Source organism: Maylandia zebra, linkage group LG11, assembly GCF_041146795.1.
Source record: "Maylandia zebra isolate NMK-2024a linkage group LG11, Mzebra_GT3a, whole genome shotgun sequence".
NCBI classification, from domain to species: Eukaryota; Metazoa; Chordata; class Actinopteri; order Cichliformes; family Cichlidae; genus Maylandia; species Maylandia zebra.
The window spans coordinates 36,441,735-36,460,493 of NC_135177.1; the positions used below are offsets into that span (position 1 = coordinate 36,441,735).

The 18,759-nt window shown below is 42.4% G+C and overlaps 2 protein-coding genes across 3 annotated transcripts in view; one reads left to right on the top strand and one right to left on the bottom strand.

The window, feature by feature from the left end:
- Positions 1 to 1,891: 1,891 nt before the first annotated feature.
- LOC112429898 (sodium channel regulatory subunit beta-1) lies at positions 1,892 to 8,996 on the bottom strand. Its single transcript, XM_076890304.1, has 6 exons — positions 8,684 to 8,996; positions 6,563 to 6,729; positions 5,296 to 5,530; positions 4,970 to 5,120; positions 4,808 to 4,861; positions 1,892 to 4,718 (listed from the first exon to the last, which is right to left on the bottom strand). Exons 1-5 carry the CDS (start codon positions 8,724 to 8,726, stop codon positions 4,816 to 4,818), a joined length of 642 nt encoding a protein of 213 aa, XP_076746419.1. The 5' UTR covers positions 8,727 to 8,996; the 3' UTR covers positions 1,892 to 4,718; positions 4,808 to 4,815.
- Positions 8,997 to 11,560: 2,564 nt separating this feature from the next.
- Positions 11,561 to 18,759, top strand: part of LOC112432179 (protein Aster-A) — a 43,536-nt gene continuing 36,337 nt past the window's right edge. Inside the window, exons 1-3 of one of the 2 annotated variants that reach the window (XM_076890305.1) lie at positions 11,561 to 11,797; positions 13,748 to 13,822; positions 16,778 to 17,677. In XM_076890305.1, the coding sequence (XP_076746420.1) occupies positions 17,214 to 17,677 (464 nt within the window). In that variant the 5' untranslated portion in view covers positions 11,561 to 11,797; positions 13,748 to 13,822; positions 16,778 to 17,213. Of the gene's footprint in view, positions 11,798 to 13,747; positions 13,823 to 14,536; positions 14,940 to 16,777; positions 17,678 to 18,759 lie in introns of those variants that run through there. The other variant, XM_076890306.1, reaches the window with a different exon arrangement.

The following is an 18,759-nucleotide window of genomic DNA, read 5'->3' on the forward strand; positions in this document are numbered from 1 at the left end:
GGTGTAATCAGGTGTAATCTGAGAGGCAGCTCACATTTTTCAAATCAATATCAGGGTTCTCACATTCTCGGGGATGATGATCGAGTTTGTCTTATCGTTACTGATGTTTAGAGATTTCATTGTGCACACACATCCTGACTGAATCTTCATGCATTAGAGAGAAAAACTTACCTGAGAAGGACTCACATCAACCCGTGCGTCTCCAGCGAGGAAAGAAGCAGCTAGTCGCTGAACCCTGAGTATTAATGCTCAGTCCTCACCCATAAACATGCTCAACATGTCAACACGTTTAATGAAACCAGGAGGTCACAGGGCAAGGTCAAAGGCAGCAGGGGTGTCCTAATTTCACTCCCCTGTGCTGGTCCAAGCAGCAGCTTTGCAGGAAGATTATTATCTTTACATCAGGCCTTGTTTAGGCAGCGTTACCCAGTACAATGTCACTACTTTCATTATGTATCATGAGTCTGACTGCATGTCAGATATGAACATTTCAGTGCTGCTCATACGATCGCCATCCATGGTCCTCTGAGCATCCAGACAGCAGCTTGTCAGATGTGTATGTGCTCGGCCGGGTTGTGTTGCAGAGGGAGCGTGTGTCGCTGCAGGGACGGCGCCGGGCTGCGAGCAGGAAGAACAAAGCTGCTTTCAGACCAGAGGCAGTTTGGATCGTCTGCAGCACAGCTCAGACTAGATTGAGTTACAGCACAGTCACCTCCAAATGTCCTCTCACCACTGTGTGTGTGTGGACAGGGTTTAACGTCTTCATGGGGACCAAAGATGGATAGTTTACTATACTGTGGGGACAAACAGCCATCGCGGGGACCAAAACGCCAGTCCCCTCGAGTTTGAAGGCATTTTTAGACTCAAAATGTGGTTTTAGTGTCAGGATTACAATTAGGTTATGGTCAGGTTTAGGGTCAGGGTTAGGCATTCATTTTTGATGGTTAGGGTAAGCAGCTAGGGAAAGCATTATCAATGAGACGATACAAGGATATAAATACACACATGTGTGTGTGTGTTTAGAAACAGTGTAGCAAAAACAGTGGACAAATATTAACAAAAATATGATTGTACAACCTTTGTCTAATTAGACGTCACTGTGTGTGCTTTTAAACCAGAGTTAACATCGTCGTCGTTTTGCTTTTGCTGGTCTCTGCTCTCTTCCCTCCAGCCTCCACCTCCTCACTGTTCTTCACGCTGCACAGTGTTAGCTGACTAGCTAGCATTACCCAGAATGCTGTTCTGCAGTGTAATTTTGTAAATATCCTCTTAAAATTCAATTATTTGCTTCCAATCATCAGAACTGTGAATAGGCTGAAATAAAGTTCCCCACAAGGCTCTTGGTGGGAAAATTAACAATAATTAGTGATAATAGAAAAATTAATATTATGTACAAAACTATACCCATAAATGGTTGAAATAAGGAAAAAATGCTCTCGTCTCATTTTGTTCTAATGTTTCATACATTCTGACTTGAATTGCAGATGAATGGAGGTAAAGTGTGTTCTCTCCTACTCCCTACTGTGAGCCGTTACAGGATGTTCAGCTCTGAGTCAGCGGGCCTCACTTTGAGAACCTGCACTTTAAAACAACTAATGGGCCAATAACCAACAGTCTCCTTTCCAATGCTTCCTGTTTACTCCTCCAAGACTGTGAAATTATGACTGAATCAGTTACAAGACTGATTCACCTTAGCTTGTGCCAGCTTAGCATGTGACACAAGACTCGGGCCTACACCACACTGGCAGCGACGTGGTGACCAGAAAACATCAAATACATTCGGCTAGCTGATCGTCAGCTCCTCTAGCCTTCACTCATCCTTAGGCAAGACACTGAACCTTGAGTTTATCCCAAATCATTCATCAGAGTGTGTGTGAAAGTAGAATGAGACTTGTTTTCAGTTAAATTTATTTATACAGCGCCAAATCACAACAACAGTCGCCCCAAGGCACTTTATACTGTACGATAAAGACCAATAATCCAGGGAAAAGCCCAACAATCAAATGACCCCCTATGAGCAGCACTTTGGTGACAGTGGGAAGAAAAAACTCTTTTAACAGGAAGAAACCTCCAGCAGAACCAGGCTCAGGGAGGGGCGGGGCCATCTGAGCAAGGGGAGGACTACAGAACAAAGACACGCTTTAAGGAGGGCGAGTGACCAATGAGAGCACCAGACACTACTTGACATGTGACCTGACAGTAGATATATTAGAGGGTTACCTAGGCAACCTGGGATATGTGTACAGCCATCATCTTCAAAGTGATGAGTGAAAGGCTTCCAGTGTGAATGCAGTTTTATTTTAATCTTGACTTCGTCCATCTTGATGCTTTAAAAACAGAGTGAGGGACGCTTTGAGCTCAGTCACGGAGCATCACATCAGCCGATCAGCTTTATTCTGAATTAAACCAGAATTGAACTAAATGTTTCTACTGTCACGAACTCTCACAGCTGTGTGCCCAGTGCTAAAAGAAAAGGAGCTGTTGTCGAATAAAATTGCTTCATCTATAGAGCCGAGAGTGTCCGTCCACCGTCGATCACCACAGTCCCCGCATTAAGCCAGCAGTAGAGTTGGATGAGGTTTTCAAGCCTTTTATCTCTAAAGGATTTCTTTCACTGACTGGGAGGGAGGGGGACAAGGTTCCCTCACAATTTTAAGGGATACTTGTATCTGTGGCACGTTGTGTTATTATGCCTTTTTCCAACCAGTCATACTATGGTGCAGATTTGTTGGTGGGGGAATTATGATGCACATGCCGCTTCACACAGTAACCCTACTTTCCCCCTTTGTATCAGGCACAGAGCAGGTGGGGGTGAAAGATCAGCTACCAGTCGCGGGTGTTGATCTTATTCTTGGAAATGAATTCGCTGGGGGAAAGATGTTCCCTGCCACCCCTGAAGCTGCTGAAAACCCTGCTGCAGATGTTTTCGGTCATGCACCATCTGGGGCGGTGTCTCTGCAGTTTAGCATGTGTGGTTGCTCATGCACAGACCTTGGTGATGCAGTGGACATTTCCCATACATTCTTTAAAAGCCTAAAACTCTTGTCAAGCCTTTGCCTGGGAATAAGAATGAATCTGTGGCGTTTACTGGGATACCAAACAACTTGTGTCTAGCAGTAGACAAAGAGCAATTCAGTAGAGCTCAGCAGTCTGATTCTACCTTGTCTGCCTGCCTCTGTGCTGCAAGGCGGCGAGCACTTGGAATCCAACCCGTGTTATACTGATGATGCTGTATTGCTTGTTAGGCCTTGACCACGATCCTTTAGGATTTAGGAGATCTTATGATAGAGTTTCCTGCTATTATTTTTGGCCAGGATTGAAAACTGAGGTTGTCAGATTCTGTCCATCATTTTATCCACGTCAAATGGGTCAAGCATTTCTTGAGTGGGAGAAATGTTAGATGGGGGAGTGTTATGATCCAGGTCATGATTTTGTGTTGTTGCTGCTCACCGCACCTGAGGGTGGCGTTGTTTGTTCTGTGCTTGTGTAAGTTTGCAGGTGGAGCCTGACCATTGGTAGAAGACTGAATGAGGCCGGCTATAAATTTGGACCTGTCCGGACTGGCGGCTCCGCCTACTTCCTGTTTCCAACAAGCTGTGTGTTTAGCCCCGTGTGTGGTGTGATTGAGTTTTCTTAGATAAGAAGAGCTAGGCTGCAGATATTGTAGATAGTGTAAAAAGATCTCTATTGTTGACCTGGTAGCTGTAGGGGCGGGAAGCCGTTTTCTTTGAGAAATGTTTCTCCTGTTAGGGAGACCGGTGGGAGGCCTGTATTTTCTTTTGGGTTTTCTCATTAAGTCAGTTCTGTTTAATGCCCACCCTGACGCTCGCTACCTTTTGAGTTTAATAAAACCGCTAGTCATTGTAAAACCGAGGCCGTGTTGTCCTACTGGAGCAGGGAGTGTGGGCTTTTTCTTTTTTTTTGGCTTTTCTTGTGTATTGCTCCAGCTCCTGCTAGGCCGGGGTGTACGAATGCACACAGGGAGAACAGACCACATTTATCTGGAATTATTGATGGAGAAGGAATATTCTTGAGTCACTGCTAACTTGTAAGTCTCTAATAAGTATAGTAGGTAACTTGAGTACAGCTCACCTGTGGCAAATAAGCAGTAATTTAATCGAACACTTTCATTGTTCGGAGATTGCTGACCGCAAACTCTTCATTGAAGGCTTAGTGTTTTTAAAGTAATGCAGGATGAGGGATTAATAGATGCTTTGTAAATATGACTTATGAGATAATAAACATTAGTAATTTAAAGGTGTTACTCACACCTTTAAGGCCTTTAAGCCTTAAATCAAAGTGGAGGTTTTCCTTTCCCCCCCTGTCATTTATGCGATGTTACAGTGGAAGATGTTTGCATTACAAATTACAGCACAGGCATCAGACTGCCCACACTCAGCTTTAACTACTCTTGGGTTTGTATGACACAAGAGAGAGGGGATATCCCTAATAAGGTCATCTCAGGTACAAAGGCTCCACCCACATTTTCAAATCTGTTGCATATGAGGGGCAGCCAATCAGAAGAAAAATGCCTTAAAAGGGAAATAAACAGCTTGTTTAACATAGAGGACAATCTGAGAGGCTTCCTCGAGGTCCAGCATGAGATAAATAAGGATTATTTTGAATTGTAATCATGCAAAGCCACACGAAGGTGTAAATGAGCAGGTCCATCTCAAAGAAAAAAATGCTCTGATCTTCTGCCTGAGCTCCAATCCAATCTGATGGATATAAAAAATGAAACATACAATCACAAAAATCAAAGTGAAAGACATTCTTCCGTGTACAGAGAATTTATACAGCAACTCACCGCTGATGTTAGTCTAGCTGCACCCCGTCACAGTTATCTTTAGATTCTCCCTGTCTACAAGTGCACAAAGGAGATAAAACAATCTTTTTAGATATAAAACCAACACAACCAAAATGACCTGTTTCCTGTGAACAGACCACCTGGACAACAGACATGACTTACCCAGCCTGAGCCTTTTTAGCTTGACGTGCTTCGTGCTCATCCCAGATTTTCTTGTAACAGTAGATCAGAACCGCAATGAGCCACAGCTGCAGGAACGTGACCAGCACGTACATCATTATCTCCGAGATCACATCAGTCAGCTCTCGATTGGCTGGGAAACAGGAACTGACAATGAAGCTTCAGAGAGAAGACTAACAGGGGCATATTTCTCCCATATTAGCTTCTCTTCTATCCGCCCAGCATGCATAGAGAAGAAGATCTTTTGTAACACTGCTTGGAACAACAATATTTTGTATAACTGAAGGATTTAAATCCATCCTCCTTACCTACAGTCACCACACTAAGCTCCACCTCCTTCTCCACAGTGACAAGCTCAGGAGACAGCGGCAGGAAGAGGGTACGGTGGAAGGTGCAGCGATACGTCCCAGTGTCATTGAAGGTGACGTTATTAACATACATGGTTCCCATCTGAATGTCATCATTTAGCGTCCCGCGCCATACCAGGCGGTGGCTGAAGTCTTCATGGAGGATGTCAGCTATAGGATGGTCATAGTGGAAAATCTGAGATAGGGAAAGAATTAAAAAACTGGGAATTTAGTTATACTTGTTCCCTCACTTATATCTGAATAGAACATAAAGAAATAGACACACATAAGCTGATCAGTGACAAGGTAGGCCTGCTCTATAACATCCCCTGATTTATTGTCCTTTTGAGCTCTAATAGGAAACATATTGTACCAAATAAATATCACCATGTATTCAGTAGGACTTTAAACAAATGACTGAGACCAAAAACTCATCAGAGATGTGTCAGGGGTACACGTCATAATAAAAAAGTTTGAAGGGATACATGTGAGCTTACATGTATGGACCCTCACACGCTCCACCAATCAGTGATCAGTCATCTAAGGCAGCGGTTCCCGACCCCCAGCCAATGGACCGGTACCGGGCCGTGAGTCGTTTAGTACCGGGCCGTGAGAGTCGAGGCTCAGGTGTGAAATTTATGTTTTTCATGGATTTTTATCGTTTTTATCATTAACTCGGTTTCTCTGGGTCTTTTCCTGTGTGTTATGAATAAATCTTCTTGTTTTGGCACCGCTAATCGTTTTATTTTGTGGTGTTCATCTGCGACACCTTAAAGGCCGGTCCGTGGTGCAAAAAAAGTTGGGGACCGCTGATCTAAGATGAACAAAGGTAGACACTGACAAATAAAACAGTTCATCTTCCCTCCCTCCATCCCTCATATATCCACCCATCCATCCATCCCTCATCCATCTATCCCTCCATCCATTTTCCAACACGTATCCATGGTGGCAGCAGTTTACTGTGTAATTTATGCCGTGGTGTTTGTGTCTGTGGAGTTATTTGCCCACACAGAGTGGTGCAGGTTCTCCGGTGCAAACTCCATCCACACTGTGCTGGATGTGAGTGATGCTGTTATTCTGTAGAAAGTGGTCCAGAACAGTGTTGCTCTTTTTTATGTTTGTGTCAAGAAACAAGAAAAAACATCAACGATAAAAAGAAAAAAAATCCAGTGACGTTTTTGTTTGATGCTCCACTACCTGAGTCACTAGAGAACTTTGCTGAACTTACATGCCTGAACTCCTCCTCTCCCAGAGGCTTGAAATGCCAGTCTACGGTGGCTCGTGCAGGGACCTCCTCTCGTCTCTTACAGGAGATGCAGCCCAGCAGGAATCCTTCTCCCGCCACAGCCTCAGTCAGAGAATCCACCTCAGAACAGCCGGCATGGCACTGAGACACTGCAGAGAGAGGACGAGGGGAAGAAGAAGTAGGAGAAGAAATATAAAATAGAAGCAGACAGAGAGAAAATACAAGAGCAGAAATAAATCAGAACTTTGTGAATCTGTCGGCAGTCACAAATGTCAAGCAAGCAAAACTTTACTTAAACAAGAAGTAGAGAGACAAAGAATAAAACTAAAGGCAAAAATACCCAAAATAAAAGAGCTCATGTCTTTCCAGTTACACACACATATCACATAATTTAGCACACAGGCTGCAATAAGAAGAAAAAGCGACATAAATCATGTCATAACAGACCAAAATAGTTTTAATCGCCTGCACATGAAGATTACAGTCACACACGTATGAATAAAACACCTGCATGCACTCTGTTAGGTAGACCTACTGAACTGCTCGCTAACACAAACATCTAATCGTCCAATCATGTGGCAGGAACTAAATGCATTTACCATGTATGAAGACATGTTTGAGACGACCTGCTGAAGTTCAATCTCAGCATCAGAATGAAGACCAAAAAACTGGATTAATCTCTCGTATTTACAGAGAAACAGGAAACATCCAGGAGCCGCAGGAGGAGCCATTCTCTGCTGGAATACTTAGTTGATGTCATAGACCAGAGCAACTCCAAACAACAGAAACTCAAATAACCACTTGTTGGAACCAAGGTTTGCAGAAGAGCAGCAGAAGTCCACACCGGGTGTTCATCCTGTCAGCTAAGAACAGGAAGCTGAAGCTACAGTTCACACAATCTCCCCAAAACTGCACAACAGAAGACTGGAAAAATGTTTCCTGGTCTAATAACCAACCTACAGCAAATGTGTTATGCTGTCATTTTAATTTGGCCCCAAATCTCTGAGGAATGTTTTCATTACCTTGTTGAATCAGTGCCATAAAGAGTTACTGCAGTTCTGAAGCCAAAAGTACTAACAAAATGTACCTAATGATGTGTCCAGTCAGTGTTCATTTAGGCAAAAACAAACACTGTAATCATCAGACAGACAGTCGTAAAAGCTGAAAACTCTGGAGGTTAGACATGTTTTGCATGTAACATTAACTGTATGTGAGTAAAGCCCTCACATACACGAGTCATCAGACTGATTCAGCTCCAGGAAACTTTCATGCTGCACGTTGTCACTCTAAAAAACACATCTGTCCGTGTTTCTTCTCTTCTTATCATCGAATCTGGAAATGTGTGCAAATGTCATTGAACAGATCATTGCTTGTATACAGAAAAACAAAACAGAGGCATCTTTCAGTCCTTCCGGATGCAAATGATGGATCGAACAGGAACAGCGTCTCTTTGAGGAAGCGTCCAGTCTGTTTCTGTCGTCCCCGCCCCAACTTCAACAACACACAGACGGAAAACACAGGTGTGCAGGTGTGACGGCTACTGGAAACAGCAATAAGTGAGTATTTTTATTTCTAATTAAACTCGACATGTCAACACCAAGAAAAACACAGTGACTGCAGTTGGAGAAAAATGAGACAAAGGCTGAAAAGAAGGACAGCGGGCTACAGATAGATGCAGATATTCTTATATCATCTTTTGTAAATAAAGACACAGTAGAAATGAAATACAATGCAATGCAAAAAATAAGAAATAAAACAGGATTTGTTTATTTGTAAAATACAATAAACAAAAAAAGAAGAAACTAAAGAATAAATGTAACCAGTCACAGACAGTTATGAAGACAGTTATGCAACATTGTATCGAAAAGGCCGCCGTGACTGTCAGACCACTGAATCTGATGATATTTGTCCAACAAACTAAATTCGGTAACTTTTTTAGTTTTATTGGGTTTATAGTCATTTTCAACTTCCCAGAATAAGAGAGCTTTACGGTCAAAGTAAAGGGTTTCCATGTATTAGAGCAAAACTTCAGCCACCAGCATTGATCGTTTCTCAGAGTTAAAAGTTAAAGTTGAAGAACAGGAAGGATTTTTTTGGACTTACCAAAAAGACTGAAGACAACTAACAAAGAAAAGTAGAGTCTCATCTCTGCGGGAGCCTCGGTCAAGCCTGCAGAGAAATATCGGTGTTGTCTGAGATTACATGTCTGCCTCTTGATTCCCAATGAATTTCATTTTCCACGTGAATCCAGACTTTGATTTTCCCATTGGTCCAACAGCTCAACAATCTTTAATTTCACTGAGGCAAAAAGAGAGCTTCAGAGCACAGGAAATGCTTCATTTATATCAAAAAGTTGAGTCTCTGTGTTTCAGGAGTTTTAAGTCTCCCGTGCTGTCCTGTCTGACTTTAAGGCAGCTAAATTTAGAGCGTGTGAATCCAGGAGAGTTGGGCATTACGAACGCTGAGAGCCAGCACGAAACCTGAGAAGATGAGACCTGAACCACAACCACAACGTGACCGCCACAGCAACACTACAGCCAAGTGTCCTCTGATTCAAACACTGACAAATCACAAGCCTGCAAAAGAGGAAAACTTTACATATAACTTCAGATACAGTGAAATTTGTTGTGGCCAAACAGACGTATATTCTTTCTCAGTGTGTACTACGATACACACAGTTTACTGTTCTGTGTTTCATGTTCGTTCTTTCCTGAAAGGAGCTGCAGGGCTGACATGCAAAATAACCACCATAGGATTTGTTAAACAAACAAAGTGGAAACAAAAGCAGCTCAGAGATTAAAGGGTAGCTCACAATCAGCTGCTTTCATTCATACAATAACTTCAGTAAAAAGTTCAACATTTTCCTTCATGGTTCAATATTTTTACAGACATAAACATTTACAAATGTTAAACATGACCACATAGGGAAGGCTCTTTGAGCCAAAAGGAACCACTGCACCAAAACTTTAACTGAGCATCTCCCACAATATGACCCTCGGTATTCACTCAAAGTGCAGTTTTCAAATTTTCTCCAGTAAAATATCAAAATCATCCAGGGGACCAATGCTTGTTGCTGTTCTCATGTGCCATCAACATTAAAATGATGCTATCTCTGAATCATAGACAGACTTTGCTAGTTTGATTGCAGGTTTTACCAGAACTTAGATGTGTTTTCCAGCTGTACTCACAGAAATCCATAAGGACGCCTCAGCAGAGATACAAAAACAACAACAACACGTTTGTGGCAACTTTAAGAAAAGAACTGCAGTTTCTATCAAAGCTTAGTCATCAGAAGTGTTGCACATTTAAAATAAACTCAGTGAGACAATGTATGTTAAAAGAAGACAAAAGTAAAAGTTTCACATTTAAGAAGTGAAATATTTAATGGGGGTCGGGGTAAACTCGACAGTATATAATGGTTTTACTGATCTGACTCGTTACAAGGTTAAAGATGTATTAAACGCATGAATAAAATACACAGGTGTACTCATAAGACAGCAGGCAAATAGGAAATAAAGAAAAAGTGAGAAAAGATCAAAAAGGAAACAAAGAACAGCAAAGGGACAGAGAAAACTGGGAGTGTTGAAAAAAAGAAAGATGGAGGAACAGAAAAAGAAAAGAAATAAACAACAAAGGGGGAAGTGAAGAAGAAAGACGAGTGAGAACTAAATAAGGAAACTGGGGAAATGTTAAAAATGAAGAAAATATCAAAAGGGAGAAGAACAAAAAAGATTTTTAAAAAGAGGGGGGAGAAGGAAGCAATGAAAAAATAAAAATTAAAGCAAGACGAGCGACAAACGAGGGAAGAAGAAAGAATAACAAAATAAGGAAAGATGCACAAGAAGAAAGGAGGAATTCAGCAGAAAAGGAAGGAAGACACAACAAAGGAAGCTAGGCCAGAGGAAGGAATGAAGGAAAGGAATGAATGAAAACAAGGACAGAGAGAAGATTGGAGGAAATAGAAAAGGCTGCACCAAAGAAAGGAAAGTTTGGCGTGAAGATAACCCATGAACCGAAATAAATCTGACAGCCGCGGATTAAGTGATTTAAAAATGATTAGTTTTTATGAAACATCATGTCCCAGCTCCTTTAAAAACGTGTTTCCTCTCCTCTTTTAGACACCACATCTCTTGTTCCTGCTTTAAATCCATCTGAATATTCCACACTGACTCTGACATCTTTCACACTTCCTGCCTGTCCTGTTTAGCGCTGTAAATTGCACTCATCAGCCTCTTTAAACCTGATTTCAAACCCGGCACTTCCCTCGTGTTCAGCCACTAAATGTAATATTCGGTTTGTCTTGATTTCTGCCATTGGAGAGTCTGACAGTCGGTCAATGCCTGCCACAGAAACAAGGCCACTCAAGTCAAGGCTGCCAAAGCAGACATCGACTGAAGGCCTCAACTTGCGTGCTGACAAAGACATTCACGTGGAGGATGCAGGCGGTGAGGTGGCGTGATGAATGTAGCGGGCTGGATTGTTTTTAAAGGGGAATGGCTCGTGATGCGTGAGGTGAACCTGAACACGTCCCTCTGTGAGGTCGTACAAATATTTGGAGAAAATAATTAAAATGTGAGCAGGCGGTGGGACACACGCCGTGTTTGTGTGCGTTTGTGTATTTTAGTTGATTTGGAGGTCAAGGATGTCGTCATGTGATGTAACTAGAGCGATAAGCGTCCTTATCTCTTTGCTCTTTTTTGGCCTTGTGTGTGTCTGTGATTGATAATGGCAGCAAAAATCAGGAGGGTTAAAGAAATTCCCAGAGCAGAACATACGGGAGGGGGGACTTCAAGGAAATGTTGACACATGATAAACCCCGTGTGTGTGTGAGTGTGTGTGCGTGCACCTCTGTGACCCAACACATGCGTACACACAGTGAGTGACACACCTCCTATCTCACTATGCTGGTGATGATTCTTTATTTTTAGCTCAGATCGAGTTTCCAGCCCCTCCTGCTCCGCATGGTTCAGCAGCCAGAAGTGCTCAACAACACAACTCCCTGTAACCTGGAGCGCAGCAGTTCCTGCATATGTGACTCGGAGCTCAGCAGCAGCAGCAGCGCCCAGCGAGGCGTTGATTGCAGGAGGCGGAGGAACAAACACCCGAGATGCCTCGCAGAAGCTACGGAGAATCTGAAATTGCCAAGTCACTGTGATGCTTTGTCATCAGTTTGAGAGGATGCAGAGGCAGCTGCTGGCTCGGGATCAAAACTGACAGGTACGTTAGAGACAATTCAAAAGTGGTTGTGTAGTTAAAGACTAAAAAACTTCTTTATATGAGTTTTTCTCCTCAAAGGACTACAAATGTCTCTGTTTCATAACGTGGTTGAGCTGCTGAAGTGCAAGAACAGCTATGTAAATATGGACTTTTAGAAAGTCCGGTATAGTGACAGATCAATAAAATCTCAAATATAGTTTGTAAATATGATAAAGTTAAACTTTGCATGCAAAACACCTAAAACTGTAAAAACCTTGAGAGACACACAAATCGTTTCCACACAAACCACAACACACAGAGATTGATCTTATTTAGATGATCACTGAGCTCCTTTATTTGATTTTGGTTTTTCCAGTTTAAATGTGCTGTTTTTGTCTTGTATTTGTGACCTTGTTAAATTAGTTTGTCTGAGCATCGTATTTTTTTATTTTATGGAGCTATTTGATAACTATTTAGCTGCTATTTAACACAGAAACTTCAAAACTTGGGGGATCAATAAAGTATATTGCATCTTCTTGTGACCCAATGATGTCACAATAATTAAAGCTTCTCTGTATGTCTGTACATGCCTGTACATTAACAGGTGCGGATTTCAATGGCGATTCTTGGGAAACATTAAAGATGTATATAACTATGACAGGTCGATTTTTCTTCAACAACAAATTCTTTTATTGCTACCAAAAATGAGAATTATGATTTCATGCCACCTCTGAATCTCTTTTTGCCTGCATGAATACCTCTGCCTGATGGAGGAGGCAGAAAAAACCCCACTGCAACTATGAGGGTTTTTTTTTTCTTCTCATGTGTAAGATCGCAAATTGATCTTAAACATTCTGCATTAGTCTTTTCATAAAATAATTTAAAACCTTACAGAATTCACTAAAACGATGAACCGAATAAGAAGAAACATCTACAGCTATGACTTCATCGCTATCAACTGAACTTGAACTGTACTTTAATGCAATACCACTTTCACTTTATACCAGAAGATGGAGCACAAAGTTGATGTACCCCGTTATTTAACCTAACAAGTAAAAAGGAATTTATTCAAATCCACAGGAAACGAGTTCAGGGCTATTTTCTTTTGAAATCCATCCATTCTCATTCCCAACACGTAACATACCAATGATTTGTTACATCCCGAGGCGTATCGTAGTAACGCGAAATGTAACCTTCCGCATCCCTATGGTACGATTGTGGATGGAATCCAACAGCGGTAACGCTCCAGCCGTCTATTCCAGCGCTAACACTAACCTTAACCATATCAGGTAGTGTGTTCCAAAGCGATTCATGATCAGAATGTAAAATAAATGTACATGTCTAGATTCACTCTCATACCTCCAAAAGCGTACTATCCCGATGATTTGTCACATAGCGTTGATATGTTATGTTTTAGGATGAGAACATGTTGCTTCTGAAAACGTTTCAAAATGCTGCCCCTTCTGGTGAAAGGTTTAGTTCATATTTGCAGATCTTAATTACACCAATTCTCATTAAGACATTACAATCAAAATAAAGATTATGAGCATGAAAAATATGAATGAATCCACACTTAAACTGTTACTTTGTTTAAATGTTTAAGCAATATGAGCACAGACTGATAAATCCTGTCTCAGTAGTGATAATATTACACGGGAAAATGGAAAATAATTATTTCTTTCGAAAATGATACAGAATACCCGAGATTCTCACTGAATTTTGTTTTTTCTGTTACATAAATAATGTCCTGGGTGAGGTGTACATACGCCACCACTTACTTTATAATGTGGCTTCTTGACCTTTATTAAGATTAGATAAAAACTGTATTTTTTAATTCTGTAACTGTAAAGTGTAAACTGCTATGCCGTTCCTTTAAAATGGCATTTTAATATAATAAATGAATTTCAAACAAAACCTCGTCTACAGTTATGCATTTGCATTATTTGGGTTTTCTTTTATTCTCCACTGCAGACCAGGTGACCTGGTATACCTATCGCCCAAAGACTGCATCCTTCCTACAAATGATGCTTCTGCAAGCGGAAGCAGGTGAGATGTCAATCACACTCTTATTTCTTAAATGACTGTTATTCACTTAATAGGGACCCACGGACACGCAGTATTTCCAGCGCGTGGGGTTACTAGTTGTTGCAGTAGGCCTCTTTAAACACAAGAGGTCGCTATGCTCCTTTGCATCAGCGGTGGTTAAGATTTGCTCCCTTCAAACAAACTCTGAAATTAAGCCAAATCTTTGGATTTCCCACCGGGTCAGATACCTGCTGCCCAGAACCTCTGCTGTTGTGACATCACCGAATTTATTTTTACTTTATTTTTTTCTTGTCCTGGAAGTAAAAGAGCCTCCGCGTCATAGAGACCCAGCTGGAGGTGACAGAAGTGAATAATGCGAAGGTTAAAGCTGATGGAAGCTAAACTGAAAACCAGTTCTCAGCAGGTTTCGTTTGTTTGATGTAAACACTCTTCTTCTCGCCACACATCGTCAGGACAGTTATTTTCCTCGGATCGTACCACAAAGTTTGTCCGTGGGGGGTTCGTTTCGTTTGGCTGTTAGATGTGTGTGTATGTGCACATACATCGAAAAATTCATTTAATCATAACATATAGACTTAAACATTTTTGTGTGTGTTTTGTGTGTTTATTTATGAAAAAGACAGCAGGAGTTGTGTTTTATTGATGAGGTTTAGCACAGCTCCCCCCCGCGCACTAAGCTGGTCGCCCTGGTCTCGTCCTTTTCACTTTTCGACAAAAAACGCTTTGTCTGTTACTTCAATAGCGAGTTAGTTTGGTTCCAGTGCTGAGCTAACTTTGGTCTTTATCTTTGAATTCATTTTAAGAACAGGGTGAGGGAGGGTGTGTTTTTAAAAAAGTGAAATGGAGGAGGCGTAAGTGGAACTTTCTGTGCTGCGAATAAAGTCTGAGCGGCATCATTGTCGTGGCCTTCAGAGCTCGGGTCTGTGTTTAAGGTTAGCTGGCTAAAGGGGCTAACAGTTAGCTGGAGCCGGCCGGCTGATGCCTCTCTGTGCATCCGAAGCATGTTGATGTGTTCCTGTGAGAAAGTGGATTTTAACATCACGTCCCGCACCGTGGCCCGGCTGGTTTTCGAGGCCGAACAGGATAACAGAAACGGAGGAAACTCGTCCAATGGGAGGTAGGACTTCTACGGACTTTTAAGGCTCTAAAAGTTTGTTGTTCTTGGTTCTTCTTTGCGCCTCGGTGGTCTTTCTTTGCGCTGCGGCTGTTTAACGGGTGGCAGGAGGTCGGAAATCTTTCAAGTGGTTATTTTCTGCACCGCGACGAACCGAGCAGCAGACTTTTGCACAGTTTAAACCGCAGAGCTAGTGCGTCTGACTCGGCTGTAGTCGGTGTGTTTGTTGGTGCAGTCGGAGGAGCTTCGTTTCACGGCGGGGACAGATAAGGCTCGCTCGTGTGTGCACGGGGATCACGGTGGCTGGATTACTCTGGGCAAACAAGTCTGTGCCAAGATTGTTCTTGTTCAAACAGATCACATCAAATACTGTCAGACGTGCCGGGGCCCTAGCCTTGGAAGTTCACGCTTTGAAGGCAAACAATGGACACACACACACACACAGGTTATCGTAACACACGGAGTTATCAGAGTTATCGTAGCTTCGCGTTTGCTAATATTATTTTATTCAGTTTGCAGAGTGGATTTCCTCGTTTCACTGTTTGAAAATGTTATGATTATGTTTCATTGGTGTCAGTGTAGCTTTAGTGTTTTTGCTCTAATGCAGAGAGTATTTATGAGATCATGATTTTAAGAAGTTCACAATAGTTATTACAAAAACATATAAACACACAGCAGTTTTGAAGGCAGGAGTGTTGACCTCCAAAATCTCTATAAACATCTGCACCAAAGCCTCACCAGGTGGGCTGTGATAACAAATTTAACCAAAGACTGAAACTAACACACATTCTGGGTTTTGCACAATGTCGTTTCAGTTTGTAAACACAAGAAACTTTAACAAAAAATGATGCACAAGCAATTACAAAGTGATTCTCTGTTGGAGGACCCGTCTGCACTGTGTTTTCGGATAGTGTTGGCCTTGGCAGTGCCAGCTGGGCCTTGATACCAGCCACAGATTTTCCAAAGTTTGTGTTTGTGTCTCATACTGAAAAGAAGTGTGGGGTTGTTGCTGTTATTTCTGCCCATTTAGTAAACATAATTCTGCTTGAGGTATAAGTCAATTGAACCATATCGGAAAAAAGGTAGTTGAATGTTCCCTGGTGTATAACTTTTCTGACAAAAAAATTCAATTTTTTTTTCTCAATTTACAAGCCATCTTAGAAAACTGAAAGTTTACTATGAGTTGAGGCGTCTTTGAGGTATATAGGTGGTAGCTGTTATTAGCTATTTATTTTATGTTTCCACAGGATCCATTGAACAGTTATGGCTGCAGGATATAAAACTCCAGCATCTCTTAATGTTTCAAACCTAAAGCAAATAAAACTGAGCAGGGAGGGGGCATTGCGCTTGAAATCAACCCTTTTAAATCAACAGAGGCTCTTTCGGGGTTTTTGGATCTCTTGTTAATTCACAAATAAAACAACATTTACACCGATCAGTAATGTTTATCGGCTAATTTACCCCTATTTGGCTTGTTTGATCATAAAGGTTGCGTATCTGTTCTGGAGCAGCTGCGTTTTAAAAATTGGTCTCTTGAAGCTTTAATTAGTGGCTGTTATCTGAAAGCCCCAACATTCACCCAGTTTTGGCTATTTCAGAGTTTCTTGAAGGGAGAATTTCTTTAAATGATCCAAAAATAGTCAAACATAAATTAGCTCATTACAGATGAATTCTATTGATCAGTCTTCTGATAATCATTGCTGTCTGACAGAAATGTCTGTAATCAGTTAAACCATCACTTTAACAACTTGTATGTGAGGAAGCAGATTTATGATAGCTGTGGTCAGGTCCAGGCAGGCCAGCGTTTTGAACGCCAGGTTTCTGCTCTTGTTGCTCCTCAGGTGGCTCCTTCCAGACAGTGCTATGTTTTTCTCTGAGGCTCCTTATCTCAGGAAAGTCTGCCTAAACTCAAAAGAGTGAGACTTCTAAGCTGAACACAGAAGTGGGAGGATCGCAGAGCGTTTTAGCCTCTCGTTGCCAGCATATATGTACAGACTGGACAGCGGGAAGTGGATTGGTTGAAGAACTGAAACTGAGACTGCCAACAAGTTTTCTGCTGCGTATTTTTTCTCTGCAAGAAACCCTCAAACCTGTTCACTTGAGAGCTGTTTTGCCTTTTTTACCACTTCAGGAGAAGTTGACCAGCACCTTCAGAAGAAAATCTGTTAAATTCACAGGAAACATGGTGCGTAATCAATAAGTTGCTGTCTGTGGCCGACACGTGGTCGGTTTTAAATGCTCGTCCTTCTTGATGGCCTTGACTGAAAAGCTCAAAAGATGACGATGTCCCCTCCTGCAAGACCAGAGGGCATGACTCTGGCTCAGCCCATCCCCGTCCCAATGCTGACCGTCCTCCCGCCGTCCTCGGACACAGAGTCCTGGTCTTGTTCGCCTAGTCCCAGACCCCTGCACTCCGACCGACCCCGTGGCTCCCACCGTAGTAGGACAAGAACCAAAAGGCGGAAACAGGAAGAGCAAGGCTGTGCTTATAAGCCGCAATGGGGCAAAACTCCACAAATCGTGATACAGTCGTCCACAGAGAGGGGAGCTGTTCAACATCGGAGTCCCTCGCCCTCTTTGGTTACTGAGATGGGGACAGCGAAGCAAGGTCGGGACAGTCCGTCACATGACCTCCTCATACCGCCGTCTCGCTCCTGGTCTCGTAGTCCGTCACCCAGCCGCCGCTCTCGTTGGTCCCTCAGGAGCCTGCTCGGCAGGGACTCTGACGGAGACCGCTGCAGGTTAGTGTGCTGGATTCAGTCAGTGATTTATTTGTTTTTATCTACAGTTTATCTGCTCCTCATGGCACAGGCCAAGCTCAAGCTTTTCTTTTTACCTTCAGTGATTCAAGTGAAGGTTCTTTCTTATCTCGCAGCACATAAAGTTCAGGAGGTCAGAACAGAGCGTCCGCACCGTGTTCAGCAGCCTCCTGGGTATTCTGTGCTTACCGCTGTGTAAAAACATCAGCCGATTTGCATTCAGGCCTGCTGAGACGGCGGTGACTCACACGAGCTGTGCAGCCTCTCATCTGTGCACATTTGGTGAGAGATAAAAAGCACATGACGCTCTCAGTCATATTTTTCTCTCTGAAACTACACGAGAGCAGCTATTTTGGATTAGGGTGAAGGTAATTACCTAAAGCTAGTGAGGACAGGATGAAAAGTTTTTCTTTCTTTTTTTATTTGTATGACATATAGCCAAAGTTCGTACAGTTAAGGAGGAGGAAAAAGAGAAGAACTGAGCTGTATATCCAGGGTTTTTCCTTTATATGTAAAAATAGGTGTGGGCCTTCTCGTAAAGCTTATTTGGGTGGCTGTAGCTCAGGTGGCAGAGCAGGTCAGCCACTAATCAGAAGGTCGGTGGTTCGATCCCAGGCTGCATCCTGGCTGCATGCCAAATATCCTTGGGCAAGATACTAACCCCGTGTTTGCCTACTGGTGGTGGTCAGAGGGCCCGGTGGCGCCTGTGTCCGGCAGCCTCGCCTCTGTCAGTGCGCCCCAGGGCAGCTGTGGCTACAATGTAGCTTGCTATCGCCAGTGTGTGAATGTGTGTGTGAATGGGTGGATGACTGAATGTAGTGTAAAGCGCTTTGGGGTCCTATGGACTAGAAAAGCGCTATATAAATGCAGGCCATTTAGTATATGTGATATAATGTGCCACAAACAGGACTTTAATATCACCAACCATTCCCATGTTATTACCGTGTATCCATATAAATGGCCCACCCTGTACTTATCTAAGCAGCACTTTTTCCTCTGAAGAGATGAAGAGATTATGTTCACAAGTAAACCTGAGGATGCGTTATCTTGTGATGGTGGCATTA